This window comes from Epargyreus clarus, unplaced genomic scaffold (assembly GCF_041222505.1).
Source record: "Epargyreus clarus isolate Ecla_fem2 unplaced genomic scaffold, WU_Ecla_fem_2.2 ptg000012l, whole genome shotgun sequence".
Taxonomy (NCBI): Eukaryota; Metazoa; Arthropoda; class Insecta; order Lepidoptera; family Hesperiidae; genus Epargyreus; species Epargyreus clarus.
In genome coordinates, this window is record NW_027332220.1 from 5,202,093 (window position 1) to 5,221,636 (window position 19,544).

A 19,544-nucleotide genomic window follows, 5' to 3' on the forward strand; every position below is an offset into this window, starting at 1 on the left:
CTCATATATTTATGTATCAAAATCAATAAATTGGTAGAATATATCAAAATACAGAAATGATTATACATTACATTTATTATATTAAGGTACATAACAATTGGACAAATAAAGATCACAGAATACACATTTTGGCTTTTCTAAATACAATTCGTGTCTAACGGTAACGCCACAATTCCGGCAAAACAAATAATCATTTGCCTCAATTGGAGTAAAAGTTAATATACAAAAAATATTTAAATGGCCTTCTTTACACACAAATCCTTTTAATTTTTCATCACAACTCTGGCATGTATAATTAAGGCTATTCTTTTTGTTCTGAAATATATTTACTATGTCAGGAGCCAGTAATTCAGATAACTTCTTTTTAAATTTCTTACAGAATTCTTCTAAATGATGTCCGGCCATCAAAAAACATTCATAGCTAAATCGATCATCAACATTTTCTTTAATACAAGATTCATACAAATTATTCATTATTTTTACAGCATGTGAAGCGAGAATATTACTTTTAACTGTGGCAATACATATTTCTGGTAGTATACCTTTGGATCCATTCTGAATTATCCTTTCTAGATTATCATACAAAATTAATATATTTAAATACACTTTTGCATAATAACTATCGGTTTGGGCTTCTTTATATAATTTATCATAATCAAAAGCAGGTAATCCCCTTGATTTTAAGGCTTTACATTTTAACAATTCTATCATATCCCACATATCAGTCAATGATTTAGCGGGATTATTAACAATCGTTTGTAATTCTAGATCTTGGTTCATTTCTGCATAAAGAATGATTTCAAGTTTCAGTGGTTTTTTTCTGCATAAAATCGTCCGATCGAGCAATGCTATCGCTAAAAATGCATCATTGGTTGAAAAGGCACAACCATAGATTTCATATACAGCAGGAATGCCCTTAATTTCAACTAAATTCAAATGCACTTCTAATACATTGTTTTCAACAACATATTTAACAGAATACAGTTCACGATTCACCGTCGATACATGTATGCCATTTTTGCCCTTCAAAACAGATGTTATTCTCTGATCATTGACATTAGTAACATTCTGTAAAACTACTTTACAGTTTTTGTCAATCATTTGCAGTAACAAATGCCGGTGTTTATTACACGCTAATATTATATGATCATTATAAAATTCATAGATTATATATTGAGCTACCATCTTGTCTTTATAAGCCCATAGAATATGGGTATTTAAATGTTTTACGTTATTATTTTCTATTTGACATTCATAGGCTATTATTTGGCCTGTAACATTCACACATACGAGCATGAATCGATTTTCGTATGTAGGAATCCACTTCATAGTGATAATTTCTTCAGTATTTTCAGTTATATAGTGCTTGAGGTCGACATCCATTGATTTTTCTTTATACTTAAGTAACCAGAAAAGTATTAGACCATTTTTCTGTGAGGTGACAAAGTAGCATGATTTATTTTTGTTTAGCTCTGGTGCCCAACAAAGGGCACTACTTTCGAGAGCGTATACTGTTTTCTTCACCGGTATTAAATCTAATGGACTGTTGAGAAAACTGGGAGGGATTAGAGAGTGTAGGTCCATTTCACTTTTCAGTTTTAACGACAGATTTTCCAGTTTAACCCACTCGTGTCTTCTATGTGAATACAAGTCTATATTACCGGCACTGTTTAGAACTGCGATGACGCATTCGTTGTTGTAAATGAAGTCTATTGGGGACCAGTCGCAGTCGGTGATGATCGCAGCGTCCATCATCAGTTTATTATGAGGCCAGAGCGCCGGGTCCAAAATCATTTGGGTAAGATCTATATTTTTAACACGGCATTTCGTTACACTCTGTGATAACAACTCGCTCGCCGGACTACTCTTCGAAGGTTGGACCTTTGACTCATAGAGATCGACGTTTTTGTCTAAACATCTTAAATTGTAGGAATAATCGTATATATGCAACCCACTTTCGCATCGCACTGTGAGTGCGTTGTTGTGCCAAACCATATCAATGTCTTCGTATTTGATTAAATCAATTGTACGTCTTGAAATTTCCTGTAACATCTTGTGTGAATTTTATGCGTATTCATAGAAGTAAAAAAAATCACTTGCTTTGCTTGTTTCACTACAGGTTATATTTTACGAGGTTATAGGAAAAGATAGTAAACATAAAATTGTGAATTTGACACTGAATGACAGTGAGTGTCACTGATTTCATACTTCATAATGACAGTTGACAATAATATAGAATCACAGAGGAAAGCTTCAAAAACTGATTAATAATTTTATTCCTTGTTTTTTGTACATTTTTGTGTTCATTACTGTCATTGTCATATAAAATAAATGTCATAACAAAAGCACGTTTATGTGATAGGTACAACGAGTAAATCGTAATATTTTTTAGGAATTATTGGTATAATTACGATGTATTTGTTTTAAAATTGGAGTCAGTAAGGTTATATTATCTTAAAATGGGGAAGAGAAGATACAATGCGAAAGCGCGTCAAGTTGTTAAAACAAGTGTGGATAATTCGCAAACAAACGAGGTGCGTAAAATATATTTCTTTTTGGAAATGATTTATTACAATTTACGTAAAATTAAAATTGTATTAAGCTAAACTCTTTGTGATACGAGTTTAGAAGAACCGCCTTATGGGTCTCACGTAGTACTGCATTATAACAGCTGTGTTAAGCGCTAAGCTAAGGCATGTAACACACGAGCGATAGTTCTTGTCAAAAATCGTAGCCGACAGTCCCTCACGACAGGCGTCGACGATGTCATTGACATGTATGCATTGACTGTTTTATGCGGATTACCTCTTATAATGTAAATTCACCATTTGTTTCACCTGATAGTAGGTGATTACCGTGGCCCATAGACATCTGTAATCAACCCTTGACAAGATTATATACCGATACTGAGGTCTAAAAGCAGTGATAATCTAGTGGTTAAGAAACGAGGCCTCTCGATCTCGACCTTTGCTTTTCAAATTTATGTGCGTATTAGAAATTAATTATCACTTGCTTAAACGGTGAAGGAAAACATCGTGAGGAAACCTGCATACCTAAGAGATTTATAAAAAGAAAAAAATCTCAAAGGTATGTGTAGTCTACCAATACGCACTTGGCCAACGCGGTGGACTATGGCCTAATCCTTCTCATTCTGAGGGGAGACCCGTACCCAGCAGTGGGACAGTAATGGGTTGATGATGATGATGACTGAGGTCAACCACAGATCCATTACCTGAGAACTAAGTTGGAATGCCTCGTTTGTTGGATAGTTGAAAAAGCATTTCTCCTTTACTTCAACTTACAAACCAGAATACAGCAGCGCTTAAAAGGTGCTGTTATTAGGTGGAAGGTCTGGTGGTATAGGTGGTACCGCCAGAGCCAAATCACAAAGGATTTTACCAAATAACAATACATTTTTTTTCAGATAAAAGTAGAGTTTCAATCAAATGAATATGGCTCCACGGACACAAGCAACTTGCTTGCTCTGCCCTCAAAGAAAAGAGAAACAAAGGTCATTTCTGAGAAAAAGGAAAAAACCAGGTTCCTTTCTAAAGCACACAGGAAGCGGCTAGAGAAAATTGTTGATAAGAAGAAAAAGAAAGAATGTGTAAGTTACTCTTAATACTATAATTATACACATATTTGGTATATTCTGTTCTTAAATAAATCAGTAATCTCCTAACTTAGGCATTACCCTTCTCATTTTTTATTCAAAATTGTAAAGTACATTTTTATTGTTTGTACTCCTTATACTAGACATATTAGAATATGGAGGAGCATATATGTTTAGACCATAATATGGACCATAAAAATATTATTTATTAAATCAAAAGTAACAAAATAAAATAAATGTACTTAAAAGTTAAAAAAACAAACCTTATTTAATGTCAATTAAAAATCCTCTTAAATTGTCATTATAGAGGGCAGCACTGTTAGAATCCCTGTCAAAAGTACAGGCAACTCCTGATGAAGTGAAACAGTTTACAACCATTGCAACCCTGCAGACTATTGGGACGAGGAGACTAAATGAGTACAATCAGACAACTACACAGAATGCTGAACAAACTGAGCAGAAGAAATTTAGTAGTATTGCTGGTAAGGTATTTAGTATTATAATGAATGTACAAGCCTTTGTGGTTCGACACCGGAGTCACAACTGCTGTACCTATTTCTTCAACTTACTCCAACTTATTCCTCATTTGTAGCAACTCATTCGGTCAGAACTTTAGATAGGACTTCTATTTTATCCGAGGTTGATTATAGATGTCCATGAGTTGCATGCATGCCCTGTGCTACTTCTTCATTTAAAAAAAGAAAGGTTTAACTTGAGTTGGTTGTTTTCAAACCAGCCACGAGGCCTTTAGCAAGGTTTTATATTAGTTATTCAATGGTAGCTATCGAAATTGGTGGCTTAATCTCCTTTCTGCAATAACTAAGCCAATAATTTATGAATTATATTGTTCTATAACTTTTACTTGTGTATTATTCAAAGGTATTTATTTTTAGGAGCCAAAAAGCGATTGCGCCTTTTAAGAATGGAAAATTCTGACAATGTAAAGAAGAAGAAGTATGATCCTAATGTGGTAGGTCTTGAAGGATCTTCCGAAGAAGAATCATCAGAGTCATCTGGTGAAGATGAGGAACCGGAAGTAATAGAGAATGGGACTGACCTTACTAAAGAAGAAAATGTAGGTGATATTAAAACTGATGTTAAATCTAATTCAGGTGATGATAATAGCCAAGATACTGAACAAAGTAATAGTACAGTAGAAAAATCAGAGGTGGAATCAGTTAAAACGGAAAATATTAAAGAAAATGTAAAGAAGCCTGTATTAGAACATCCAACAATTCATGTGGAAGTGAAAAGGGACCCCAAGATTCAGGTAGCAAGATTGAAACTACCTATACTGGGTGAGGAACAGAGGATAATGGAGTTGATAAACGAAAATGAGTTTCTGATTGTTGCTGGCGAAACTGGTAAGTGTAGAGTGTTGTTGGATTTTTATATAGTTAAACTGAGTGATGGCTGAAGGTATACTTCATGAAAAGTACTGAATACAGCATATGGACCGTAAAAGTAGCAGAATAGTCCACTATGTGTGGTCTGCTATATTCTGGAGAATTGGGGAGTCTACTCTTGCAATTGTATAAAATACCTTTAGTATAAGATGGTTAAAATCAATCCTCTTTATACAGTACTTTGTTTATGATCAATAAGATAATTACTAAAAATAAAATTAGTTATGTGGCGGAACTGGTAGTGTTAGACCAGAGAAGCCCCGCCACTACTCCTACTTCTAATGAGAAGTAGTTTTTACGTTTCGGTGTAAGGGTGAGAAATATCACAGAATTACATATGTGCACAGTACAAATAAATAGATCCTTGTACTGTGATATGGGGCAACCATCTTAGTCCTTGAGAGTGGTAATGTACCTGTGATCAGCTTTAGGTAGGTAGGTAGAACTCCTGATCAAGCATGGATTAGTTGCTATCTCCTAGAAAAAAAAACATGAGATGTTAAAAATTGGTAGTTAACTTTAAGTAATTGTAACACAATATTAGTTAGGGCTACAAACTTTAAAATATGTCTAATTTCATTTCAGGTAGTGGCAAAACCACCCAAATACCTCAATTTCTATATGAAGCCGGTTACGCTGAGCGTCAAATGATAGCTATAACCGAACCGCGTAGGGTCGCCACTGTCGCGATGTCTCAGCGAGTGGCGTATGAACTCGGTTTGAGTGACAAGGTGGTGTCCTATCTGATGAGGTTTGAAGGTAATGTCACTAAGGACACGAAGGTTAAATTTATGACTGATGGTGAGTTATTTTAGTTTTTTACCACGCTTTTATTAGCTTGACCTGTATGTATGTATGTAACGGAATCTTTGAATTAAATTTTTACCCAGTTTGAACGGTCCGATTAATTTAAAATTTTGAACACTTATCAAGAATCGATGGCAATACACGATCCTAATAATTTTGTCCCATTCAGTAGGATCGTCAGGATTAACGATTTTCCTTATGCGATTTTAGCATGGTTTTTAGTTTTTAATTATAATTTAATTTTATGTATAAACATAGCACACTGTTAGATACTGTTACACTTTATATTAAGTAGTTAATGCTAGTTATTGCATATAGTATATCACAATTTACAGAAGTTTAATGTGTGAAGCCTATGTGTAATCAACCTGAACGGTTAACTCAATTCTGTCGTAGTTAATAGTAAGATGTCTTTGTAATCTTTCTTGTAGTACAATACAATTGTTTATAATACAATAAAATTGTTCATGAGTTTTAGTTGATTATGTATGAGATACTTTTGAGAACTATATAATTCTCAGTGTATGTGCCTTCCTAATCTTTTTAAAACACGTCTTTATATTGTTGTAAGAAGATAGATATATGGGTAGTTATCTTTGCTTATACTATTGTAGTTCAGAAACAAACTTACTACTGCTTATTTTCAGGTGTCCTTTTAAAAGAAATACAGTCAGATTTCCTCCTAAGCAAGTACTCAGTGGTTATAATCGATGAAGCTCACGAGAGAAGCGTGTACACTGATATTCTGCTAGGTCTGCTATCTAGGATAGTGCCTCTAAGACGGAAACGAGGTATTCCACTAAGGCTGATCATAATGTCGGCTACGTTGAGAGTGGAGGACTTTACTGAGAACACAAGGTTGTTTAAGGAACCACCGCCACTTATTAAGGTAATTAAAGATAAAAAAGATATAACTAATTATTTTATTATTATTTTTTATTTAAACCAATGTTACATGCATTTCAATGTGTTTGTACAGTGTAAACTCTATATAACGGCACTGAAGGGACTGTGCATTTTATGGCGTTATAGAGAGTCGTCGTTAAATGGAGAGAAGAAAAATCAGAATTAGAAAAAGAAAAAGTTTATTTCAGTCTAGTGTTAGTAGTTATGTACATAAAAAAGAATCTTATTTGAACGCTATTGCGTGTACTCTGTTATTTTTGTTTGACGTCTTTTGCTGCACCAGTAATTTTTTTGTATTTTTTTAATTATATTATTCATATCTTGTGATATTGAGGTATCTTGGTGACAAAGGAAGTAATTTTCCAATAATTTTGCTTAGAAAGTTTCGTATGCATGATGCCGACAGTCTAGTTTATTGCGGGCTAGGATAATAAAACGACAAAAGAACGTACACAGGTGCGCAGTTTTTACTAATTTTAGCAACTTAAAAGGTACTTTTTAACTGACTTCAAAAAGGAGGTGGTTATCAATTCGGCCTGTATCTTTTTTTTATTTTTTTATTACTCAATTGTGGTCGTTATTGAGAGTGGGTGTAATGCTATGTAGACTCGTATCATTGTATGAAATACAAGCTAAACCAACTAAGCCAATTGTTTTCGACGCTTTAGAGAGTTTGTCGTTAAATCGAGTGACGTTACATGGAGTTTACACTGTATTTATAACCAGTTACTTAAATATAGGTAAAGTCCGCGCTAAACTGCTAGTCCGCTCTGAAGTTGTTGCGTGCTGGTGTCAGTCAGAGAGCCAATGCGGTCGAACACAACTACAAGCATATACTCCGTAGCAACGTAAGGGCACACTATCGCAGCTATGTACCCGCGGGCGAGAGCGGGCAGCGGAGGGTGCCGGGGGGGTCCCGCGCTGTCTTCGTCCCGCTAATAGCTACAATTTGCTGTTGCGACGCGACTTTTCTATATTCAGAGCGGACTAGAAGTTTGGCGCGGACTGTACGTCAATGTAACATATGCACATTATCAAATTTATTTTTTTCACCTTTTTGAACACGCTAGTGATAAGTTTTCCAGGAACAGCTGTCAGCACCTTTCTTTGGCAACACGTGCCACAAGCTACAAGAGATGGGCCGAACTCGGAAAGAGGCTCTGTAATTTGACTGCAAAGAAAGAAAGTGTGAAATTCTTATACAATTTCCTATTTAACAATACTTTTACAGATAGAAGCGAGGCAGTTCCCAGTAACAATACATTTCAACAAACACACATACAGTGACTATTTGAAGGAAGCATATAAGAAGGCAGTCAAGATACACACCAGGCTACCAGAAGGAGGAATTCTGATTTTCGTCACTGGGCAACAAGAGGTACCTTTTATTTAATAACCTATTAGCTACTGATCTTGTTTGAATAATTATTCCTCATTGAAAATAAAATTCTCTAAATGAAAAATAAAGGAAAGTTCCTAATTTAATATGCTTTCGACTCGGTCATAATTTGACATTAGTATTACTGGTGTAGTGGGTATCTTTCTTGTACCCACACCAGTGCAGAGAAACTAAATCCGTCATATTTTGTTTGTCTGGACAGATATTCAATCCAAATTTCTCTGTTGTTAGTACATTTGGGGAAAAGCGTATATTTTTTTTAGTCTTAGGACCAAAAGAGCACAATCTTCATTTGAAGACATTTTATTAGTTGTATTAAACAAACTGATATCCAAAATTATAATATTATAATATTTTTTTCAGGTGCATTATTTAGTGCGTAAATTGAAAGCGGCTTTTCCGTACCGGAAAGATGTGGACTACTCCAAGATTATTACTAAGAAGACAGCTCCTGAAGTAGATCCAGCGCTGGACTCGGAGCCTGAGGATATCGAGTCTGATGATGATGAGGTATGGACTATAGGCCATTTATTTTAAGACTTTCTAAGTACATTGTAATATCATCATAATCTTCATTATCAACCCATTATTGTCCCATTGCTGGGCACGGGTCTCCTCTCAGAATGAGAAGGATTAGGCCATAGTCCACCGCGCTGGCCAAGTGCGTATTGTTAGACTTCACATACCTTTGAGAATTTTTTTACAAATCTCTAGGGTATACAGGTTTCCTCACGATGTTTTCCTTCACCGTTTAAGCAAGTGATAATTAATTTCTAATACGCACATAATTTTGATATCCATTAGGCTATCACTGCTATATTAGGCTATCACTGCATTGTAATGTGATAATATATCATTATATTTATTGGTCTTGTAGATACAATTTATTTAATGCAACCATAATCCATGAAACTGTATTCAAATTTGGCATGATATTTTTGACTCATGATTAGAAAAAAACTAATAAGGCATCAAAATATTTGAGTCTTTTATGGTTCAATATATTTCCCCTGAAAATTTGGTAAGGTGGGCAATTTTGCCCTCGCCGGCAAATTTGCCTGGGGCGGCAAATGTTTCTTTTTTCTACGCATATGTTTAAAATTAAATACTGAATTTGTTTTTAGGTGGAGAGAGAAATGAAACGAGCGCGCAAAGCAAGGAGGAAAGCTAAACAAAAGTCAAAGGTACTACCGAAAATCAATTTGGATGACTATGACATGCCCGAAGATGACGGTCAGGCGGATTTGGTTGGTAACGACGATGACAGTGAAGGCCATTTGAGTGATTCAGGTGTGTTTTATTTATTTACATAGCTCTAAAATAATGCTCTACTTCTGTATATTTTTTTGTGAAAGGTACAAAAGATTAAATTAATTAATTAATGGTAAAAAGAACAGTGACTCGCTCTATGCCATTGAAAACCACTACTGCTAATTTCAGACATTTTTTTTATATTATTGAAATTAGTAAAAGTCCACCAGATAATAAAAAATCACTGCCGCCCCTGGATATCTATAGTCCTAATAGGTGTTGTGGTTATGGTGCCTCCAGAGTAAAATCACAACAGATTCAACTGTTTCCAAATCTTTATATTGTTTTTTGGTATTTCAGACACCGAAATAGACTACCTATCGCCAGAGATAAAATCCTGTCGACAGCCCCTGTGGGTGCTACCCCTATACTCGATGCTAGGGTCTCGGGAACAAGCGCGGGTGTTCGCGCCGCCCCCTGTCGGCGCGCGGCTGTGTGTCGTCAGCACTGACGTAGCGGAGACCTCGCTCACCATCCCCGCTGCCAGATATGTTGTTGACAGCGGGAAGAAGAAGATGCGGTAATGACTGTTTTTTCTATATAATACTAGAATTAACCACGTTTTCGCCCGCGTTTAAAAAGAAATACATGACATATATGTAACTGAAAAATTGTACCTTGATTGGAATGACAGTGGCGCCATCTGTCGAAAATTGGTCGTACCAACTGAGAAACCTTTGTGGGCTCATACACAACAATTTTGCTGAAGATAATCATTGCATAGTTTACACTTACATACATATTTAAATTTTATTTATTTATGCCAAATACAGACGAATAGATGCTTGTGCACCTGTGTAAATGACTTACTTGTCTCGATGCTTCGCTATCGTTCGCGGGGTTTCAGTACGAATCAAATGATTATCTAGTCATTGTTCGCGAGTATTTTAATATTACGTTACGAGCGATCTATTGTTTTGTATTCAATTCGTACTTTTGTTTCATTACACATATACTATCACTTGTATCCTAATGGACTTACACATTGCCCGCAGGATATACGACCACGTGACGGGCGCGAGCACGTGGCGAGTAGTGTGGACGTCGCAGGCGAGCGCCGAGCAGCGCGCCGGCCGAGCGGGCAGGGTGTGCAGCGGACACGCGTACCGCCTGTACAGCAGCGCGGTGTTCCAGCACGACCTCGCGCCGCACCACCCGCCGGACCTCTGCCGGCGGCCCGTCGACGACCTCGTGCTGCAGATGAAGTGCATGGGCGTCGACAAGGTGACAGTGGCGGCCGTCTCGCTCTGACGGTAGCGGGGCGAGCGGGAGGTCGCTAGCGGCCCCGCACCGCCTGTACAGCAGCGCGGTGTTCCAGCACGACCTCGCGCCGCACCACCCGCCGGACCTCTGCCGGCGGCCCGTCGACGACCTCGTGCTGCAGATGAAGTGCATGGGCGTCGACAAGGTGACAGTGGCGGCCGTCTCGCTCTGACGGTAGCGGGGCGAGCGGGAGGTCGCTAGCGGCCCCGCACCGCCTGTACAGCAGCGCGGTGTTCCAGCACGACCTCGCGCCGCACCACCCGCCGGACCTCTGCCGGCGGCCCGTCGACGACCTCGTGCTGCAGATGAAGTGCATGGGCGTCGACAAGGTGACAGTGGCGGCCGTCTCGCTCTGACGGTAGCGGGGCGAGCGGGAGGTCGCTAGCGGCCCCGCACCGCCTGTACAGCAGCGCGGTGTTCCAGCACGACTTAAATATAGCACAGAACAAATTCTATTTATTTAGCATTAAACTTTCCTTTTGGTTTATTAAATAAATTGCTAAGGGAATACATGCTATTTATGTTACAACTTTTTAATATACTAATGAACTTCTTTCAGGTGGTGAACTTCCCGTATCCGACTGCGCCGGACAGAATGCAACTGCGTTTAGCGGAGAAGCGTCTAGAAGTTCTCGGTATTTTGGAGAAACCTGAACTTAAAAACTATAAAAAGGATGATGAAGAGGTACATTATTCGGTTTATACGTCATATAGCAGATGCTACATGCTAGATAGATATCTACAATAGTATATTATCTATCTTTGTATAATAAATGAGCATGCACCATGATAGTGCTACCCATGGACACCTGTAACTAACTCTATATAGAACTACGGCTCTGTGATTTGATCAGATTGTCACTCCTAATCACTAAGATAAATAATAAATCGCCCCATTTCTAAGTCAGCCAATATGTATACCTTTCCGATGAAACGCAGTACTTGTTTCACGCTAGAAATAAATTTAGATGTTACTTCCCCAGTTGAAATTTGCGAATTCTACCAGATTCCTCATATTTTTGAGGTGAAAACTTTTTTAGCGGCGATGTGTAATTAATGGAGGGGTAAAAAATAATAAACACGCGTCAGGACACGTGGCCTTATCGAAAATTCGTAAGACGGCAAAGCAAACTGCAAATGTCATGATGTCATCCAGTGTCAACATAGGAAAAAATTGTCAATGCGTGTCAGATTTTTTTAATTATTATATTTTATTATTCAGGTTAGGTTTCCAAAGTTTTCACCTCTGCCGGAGTTTAACCCGTTGATTTTTTCCTATAGATGTCATAATATACTTCCATGGCTTTCTACCACTCTTAAACTATGCATATTATAATTTTGTTGAAGGTATTGAAAGTGACACCCCTGGGCAAGGCGGTAGCGGCGTTTCCACTACTGCCGCGATACGGGAAGATGCTCGCGCTAAGTCATCAACAAAACTTGCTGCCGTACACTATAACGCTTGTATCTGCACTGTCTGTACCTGAGGTGGGTATCTACTGACTATAGGCTTGCATATACATGCATGTATTCATTTGTGTGTGTTTGCATGTAGTTTGGAAGCATGCGATTGTGTATTCATATACGAGCGTCTTTTTTTTTTTATAATATAAGAGTAGCAGACGAGCATGCAGTCCACCTGATGGTAAGTGGCTACTACCGCCCATGGACATCTTTAATCAACCCCAGATAGGATTTGATATTCCTACCTGAGGTCGGCCACAGATGCGCCGCTACCCCTGAGGACTAAGCTGGAACGCCTCGGAAATGTCTGTCTCCCTTACCACACCCTTCAAACCGGAACACAGCAGCGCCTAACACTGCTGTTATTAGGTAGAAATAGGTGTGGCGGTGGTGCCGCCGGAGTTGAACCACAAAGGGTTCTACCACCTTTAATTATATCGATTTTCGCTTCATCTTATATATAAAATTCTCGTGTCACAATGTTAGTTACCGTACTCCTCCGAAACGGCTGTACCGATTTTCACCAAATTTTATATGCATATTCAGTAGGTCTGAGAATCGGCTACTATCTATTTTTCATATCCCTAAGTGATATGGGTTGTTCACCCTTACTATTTTTTTATTTATATTTTATATTTATATTTACACGCCGTTTGCCGGGTCAGCTAGTAATAATCTAAATATGACTTATTTATAATTTCTTATTAAGTTTTAAACAATTTATATTAAATGCATTATTCTTAATTCACTACTTGCTTTTTGTTCACATACTTAATACATATTTCTATGTCCTTAATATGTGTCTAGTATGTGCGAATATAGTTATGAAATGAAAATTTGTATAATTATTCACCTCTCTTAGTTATATCAACGTTTATATCAATTTTTTGTTTAACAAATCTCAAAAATAAATCTACTATATGCTTGATAGTGGTAATCAAATTGTTTTTAAAATTACATAAAATCTGTTTTCCATTACTGTTAGTATTTTGAAGTTTGAAATTCAAGTTTTAGTTTTTGTTACCAAGGTCATGAAGGGAAAATCGGATTGTTGGCCGGCGACTGGCAACACTCTGTTGTTGGGCGATCCGGGAGTGTTGCTGCGCGCTGTGGGCGCCGCGGAGTACGCGTACGTGAACGGAGAGGAGGAGGTGTTCTGCGCTAAACACGGCTTGAGGGAGAAGGTATGTTGATGATGATGTATAGTTTTGTTAATTCCAATGTGTATTCCGTGACATCTTTGAGTATATGGAAATCGGAGGGTAGTGTTTTTTGAGGGTATGTACGTATCTCTCATTCTTTGGCACCTAAATCCCAAACGGATAGAAGGATTGTAACAAATGAGTGTCCTTGGATTCGTCTAAATTGGTGAAATGACATTACTTCCTTCTCAGTTATTTTTTTTTAAACTGTCAGGGTTTTCGTTTGTCAATCAATCAATCGTTGGTCAATCACCTGTGTAAATTTTATATACAATATCGACTTCTTAGTAATAATAAAATAAGTAATTAAAACAACGTAAAATAATTATAGGTCGTTACAAATATAAAGAGACACCTCATTCTTCCAGGCCGTAAAAGAAATCCGCAAACTTCGTAAGCAACTCACCTCGGAGATAATGCTTAGTGTCTCCGGTGTGGACGTGACCGTGGACCCGAACATGGGACCTCCGGACGACAACCAGGCCAGGCTGCTCAGGCAACTTCTACTGAGCGGGCTCGGAGACCAGGTCGGCAGGAAGATTGGCTTGGATGAGGTTAAACAAGGTACGTAGGTTTTTTTTAAATAATATAGCAGCAAGACAAGATTTTAATAATATAGTAGCAGACGAGCATGCAGTCCACCTGACAATATGTGACTATTGTTCAGGGACACCTATCATCAAACTATTTATTAGAAAGATTTTTAGAAAAAAGATTTTTAGTAAAATAATTTTGCTTTTCGTATTCTCCGTAGAAAACTCTTTAATTTGATATTCTCGGTGGAAATAATGATAATGGGGACATATAATAAATAATTAGTCGCCCATCGTAAGGCGTCCGCCATATTGAATTTAGAATAATGTCACTATAATTAGTCCAAATCATCATTTAGTTAGTCATCCAAACTAAATTTGTATGCAAAATTTCAGCTTAGTCACTTGCTGTTAACTGGTTTAAAATTCAGTTTCAAAATTTGATCCTCATGTACATATGTACTGATATAAAAATAAAAAAAAGTTTCTAATTATAACATTGCCTCCAACGAAAGTAAAATGATTTAAAAATCCTTCCAGGCGAAGACAAGCGTAAATACAAATACGCGTACCACTGCGGCGATCTCGACGAGCCGGTGCACTTGCATTCCGATAGCATCCTCCGGCGCTGCATCCCGGAGTGGGTGGTGTACCAGGAGCTGTACGAGACTGGCGGCGAGGAGCGCAGGAAGATGGTCATGAGGAATGTTACTGCGATAGAGCCGGAGTGGCTGCCACTGTTCGTGCCACAGGCTTGCCACTTGGGTCTGTTTATTATTATTATTTTTATAATACTGAGTTGGAACGCGTCGGATTAGTATGTCTCCCTTATCACATCCTTCAAAGTGGAACACAGCATTGCTTGGAACTGCCCATATTAGGCAGAAGTCGAACCACAGTGAGTTCAACCTTCATTTCTTTCCGTCAATCACACCACTCCTTCCATTATTTATCATTACGATGCTACTTATTCCTTACTCTTTTACCTATCCCTCTCACCTTCCCTCCTCCATTTGTACCAGCTTAACCGGAGTTTTATCCTATCCCCCTCACCCCAATTTGTACCGGCTTAATTGGATCTTTTCAAATATCCTCCTTACCCCAAATTTGCAATGGCTTAACTGGTTCTCTCCGAGTCGTTCCACTTGCACTCTGCGTAACGTCACCGCGATAGAGCCGGAGTGGCTGCCACTGTTCGTGCCACAGGCTTGCCACTTGGGTGTCTTTTTTGTGTTTTTTTAATATTGTCAGCAAACGAGTAATCCACTTGATGGTGTGACTGCTGCCGCTTACATACCTTTGTAGTATTCCGGAGTTGAACCGCAGAGAGTTCTACCACCTTCATTTACTTCCGTCAATTGACGTAGCAAACGTAGCACTTGTTGGTAAGTGACAAAAGCTTAAGTCGAAACGACCCGAGTTTTACCACCTTCCTATCCTTCCGTCATTTATCATCCTACTTATACCACTCTTAAGTACTAAGTACAGTACACTTAAGTTGCAAACAGTAATCCACTCGATGGTAAGTAGTAAGAGAAACATAGTAGCCCTTGACAATACTGTTATAAGACAGAAATAGGTGTGGCTGTGGTTTCTTCGGAGCAGAGCCACAGAGAGTTCTATCACCTTAATTTCATTCCATCAATCACATTTCCCGTGATTTATCATTAACATCCTACTTATTCCATACCGATACATATGTATGGCGGTGGTGCCTCCGGAGTCGAACCTCAAGGATTCTACCACCTTTAATACATTTGACGATATGTTCAATACATTATATACTTTATATTGTTTGCAGGTGACCCTCTATCGGAGCCAGAGCCCAGGTTCGACACAAAATCGGGTCGAGTGAAGTGCCACTTCAAGGGTACCTTCGGCAAGGCGTGCTGGGAGTTACCGACCGTCGAGATCGACTTCCCGGATAAGATTGAGAGATATAAGTAAGTTTTTTTACTAGTTTATTTATTTATTTATTCTAATGTTCCTGAAATACCTTAAACTAGTGTAACAAAGGGTAAACTTAATGCCTAATGGCATTCTCTGTCAGTCAACCCTGGGCGATGGCGATAACATATGGTAGCCATCTGAATTAGAACAGTAAACTGCATTCAAAATAAATGAAACAATATACTAAATACAAAAAAAAAAAATAGAAAATATAAAATAGTTTTTACAGGTCCACCGCTGAACCTAGGCCAATCTCAAAAAGAGGGGGTAAACTAGGCAGTTAAATCTTGCTGCTTATATTCCAAATTGAATTCTATCGCCCGTTATTAATAATCAATCTATCCAATGATTTGAAATTTTTTTCACACTAGATATTGCCAAATTTCGGTCCTTGGTACGTAACGCGGTAAAACGCGTTTATGTATAGAAAATACATTCGCAAAAAAGTATTTAGGATTATAGAAAATTTGTTATATTTTTAAAGTTTTATTAATTTTAAATATTTTTTTCACAGTGATTTTAAAATTGCATTAAATTAGAAAGTAAAGTACTGAATTGCACTAAAAAGTACTAAATTTAATTCATTGGATTAATAATAATATACCATATTTTAACATTAACAGTTATTATTATTACAATTTAAATTCGGAGGATTTCAGGATTTCATTCTGCGGAGAAACCCAGTTAACCAGTGTGCTACATGAGCTTGGTAGATGGCGTTGTGTAATTGACACAAAAGTCACAGGCATAGCTAATAAATAAACCTCTTCCAGATGGTTCGCTAAATTCCTTCTCGAGGGTGTGGTGTTTCCGAAGCTTCGTAAATACACACCGTCGCTTCTCTCCCCACCGTCCACCATGGTGAAGAGCTGGGCGAAGCTGCAACCCAGGACCGAAATATTGCTGAAGACGCTCGCTGCTAGACGAGTTGGTACTAGAGAACAGCTGAAGGCGGCTTGGGAAGAACAGTCGAGTTGTAAGTATGAAATATTTGCTCATTTTTTGTTTTAAGTCAAATACTTGCTCTATTTTTTTATTTCGTTAATAGTGTTTGAATCATAAAATGTTATCCGGTTTTGTAATGTCCTTTGTAAAGGCACACCTTGACGGAACTCCTTAACTTTACAAAAATAAACTTTACATCCTAATCTACTAATTGATCACAGTAAAGTAGTGGATAACGATATATTATTGGACAGATTATGATTGTTGAAGAATGTATTATATATTAGAAATCTCTTCTTAGCGTTTTAACATAAGTACCTACTAGAAGGATCAAGCCTTAAAAAGTTTAGTCCTACAACACATCTTGTCATGACCTCCGGTAGGCCTGTACTCTTATGAGGGATTCACTACAAACATTTGCTATTTCTCCATTAAAAACAATAAAATATTTTTGGTAGTATAAACAATAAGGTGAGATCTTTTATATTAGGAGTAGGTGACTGTATGCAGTCCACCTGATGTTAAGTGGCTACTGCCGCCCATGGACATCTGTAATCAACCCCACATACAATTAGATTCCTACCATAATTTGGCCACAGATGCGCCGCAACCCCTGAGGATTAAGCTGGAACGCCTCGGAAAAGTATGTTTCCCTATAAATGTTTATTTATTTAGGAAACAAACAATTCTTATAATATACCTATCAAAGGATATTACAGTTTCAATAATATACTCATAATTCTTAATATATATTTTCTATTTTCAGATTTACTGGATGAGTACTTGAAATGGCTGCCTGAATCAGCTCATAACGAAGTCACTTTGTATTGGCCGCCACTATAGTTGAATTTGATTTTTTTATTCATATTGTATATATTGTAAATAAATATTTTTATTACTTTCTTGTACTGTTATTAGAACCTATTTCATAATTGGCCAAGTCATTATCATTAACCCATTATTGTCCCACTGGTGGGCACCGCGGTCATCTGCGACCACGGCTTCCTGGCCGAAACTTCACATGCCTTTGATAACTTTATTTAAGATTTCTCAGGTATGCCGGTTTCCTCACAATGTTTCCATTCACCGTTTAAGCAAGTGATAATTCATTATTAAATTATAATAAGCACATAACTTTAAAAAATCAGTGGTGCGTGCCTGGGATTTAAAACCTCAGACCACTCGATCAAGAGGCCAAGTTTTTTACCACTAGGCTGTCACTGCTTTTTACTAAAAACTTTTAAAATATAAATAACGTTTGTGTAAAGGTACACTAATTTTTTTTTAATATTTAACAAACCAGTATAGTTGTAGATAAAAGTAATCAAGGTCAATTACCTTTTAACAACTAGATATTTCCGACAGAACTACTTCAATGACCGTGAAAGGATTTAATAATTTGGTATAATGTATTATTATTAATATACTAGTAATATAGTAGCCGATTCTCAGACCTACTGAATATGCAAATAAAATTTGGTGAAAGTCGGTAAAGCCGTTTCGGAGGAGTACGGTAACTAATATTGTGACACGAGAATTTTATATATAAGTTATAATGCATTTGTATATCATTTGACATACTTTTCCGAGGCGTTCGAGCTTACTCCTCAGGGGAAGCGACGGATCTGTGGGCGTCCTCAGGTAGGCATATCTAATCCTATCTTGCGTTGATTACAGATGTCCATGGGAGACATTAGTCACTTACCATCAGGTTGATTGCATGCTCGTCTGCTACTCCTATATTATAAAAAAAGTACAGATTTTGCACATGCCTCTCAGGAGAAAATTAAACACTTAAATTACGTACTTATATGGGCTTAAAAGGCAATTAAAATATATAGACAGCATAATTTGTTTAAAAAACAGAAGGCAGCACGTCACATTGCGTAAGAAAACTCATGAATTTGTAATTATTTGTTTATAAGTCATCGTACATACAATATTACATAATGATTATTTTATGAAGGATAAATATAAGACGCCGGTGTCAGAGTTCAGTATTGTTTGATAAAATATCAGTCTAAGTGGTTTATTTTACACGTTTTCCATTCATAGCTTTACTTGGGGATTCCAATGATATAGACACAAAGACGAATTCACAAACACAAAGACTAAACTCGAAATTTAAATTAATTTTAAAGTAATAATAATAAAATTAATTTTAAAGTTAAAATTAATTTCAATTTGAAATTTAAATTAATTTTAACGTATTGTATAACCCTTCATAGTTCGACTCCGGGAGACAGCAACGCCACACTTTTTTCTGTCTTACAACAATAAATAAAACAATACTTAGTGCTTAACTCTGTTGTCTTGATGTTAATGGTTTGAAGGATAAGGGTAAGGGAGGTACCTACATGAGGCGTTTCTCGTTTTAGTCCTCAGAGGTTGATGTCATGTCCATGGGCGGCAGTGGCAACCTATAATCATGTGTACGTACTTCAATCTCGTTTACAACTTTCAAATAAATAATTGGCAAAAAAATATTATTTTTAGTATTTGTTATAGCGGCCACCGTTATGCATCCTCTGTAAAAAAATCAAGTGTCTAACTATTACGGTTCTGGAGATAGTGACAGACGGACAGACAGCGTAGTCTTAGTAATAGAGTTCCGTTTCTACCCTTTAAATAGATGTCTGTTTCGGAACCCTAAAAATAGATGTCTGTTTGGTCGGGAATAGAAGGCGGAACTTTATGCACCGGTATAGCAGTTAACAATTTCAATTGTTGGACATCACGCACTAC

General features: G+C 37.3%; 2 protein-coding genes across 2 annotated transcripts; one reads left to right on the top strand and one right to left on the bottom strand.

Moving 5' to 3' along the window:
- Positions 1-57: 57 nt before the first annotated feature.
- On the bottom strand, positions 58-2,122 carry LOC140746187 (uncharacterized). Its single transcript, XM_073078231.1, has one exon. The coding sequence runs from the start codon at positions 2,050-2,052 to the stop codon at positions 82-84; it is 1,971 nt and encodes a 656-aa protein (XP_072934332.1). The 5' UTR covers positions 2,053-2,122; the 3' UTR covers positions 58-81.
- Positions 2,123-2,368: 246 nt separating this feature from the next.
- On the top strand, positions 2,369-17,700 carry kz (putative ATP-dependent RNA helicase kurz). The gene is made up of 19 exons (XM_073078232.1): positions 2,369-2,534; positions 3,425-3,607; positions 3,921-4,095; positions 4,507-4,977; positions 5,605-5,820; positions 6,474-6,715; positions 7,964-8,110; positions 8,495-8,641; positions 9,256-9,421; positions 9,743-9,962; positions 10,438-10,666; positions 11,265-11,390; positions 12,053-12,193; positions 13,198-13,353; positions 13,740-13,935; positions 14,445-14,669; positions 15,706-15,847; positions 16,628-16,830; positions 17,566-17,700. The coding sequence occupies exons 1-19, from the start codon at positions 2,460-2,462 to the stop codon at positions 17,640-17,642; spliced, it is 3,537 nt and encodes a 1,178-aa protein (XP_072934333.1). The 5' UTR covers positions 2,369-2,459; the 3' UTR covers positions 17,643-17,700.
- The last annotated feature ends 1,844 nt before the right edge of the window (positions 17,701-19,544 follow it).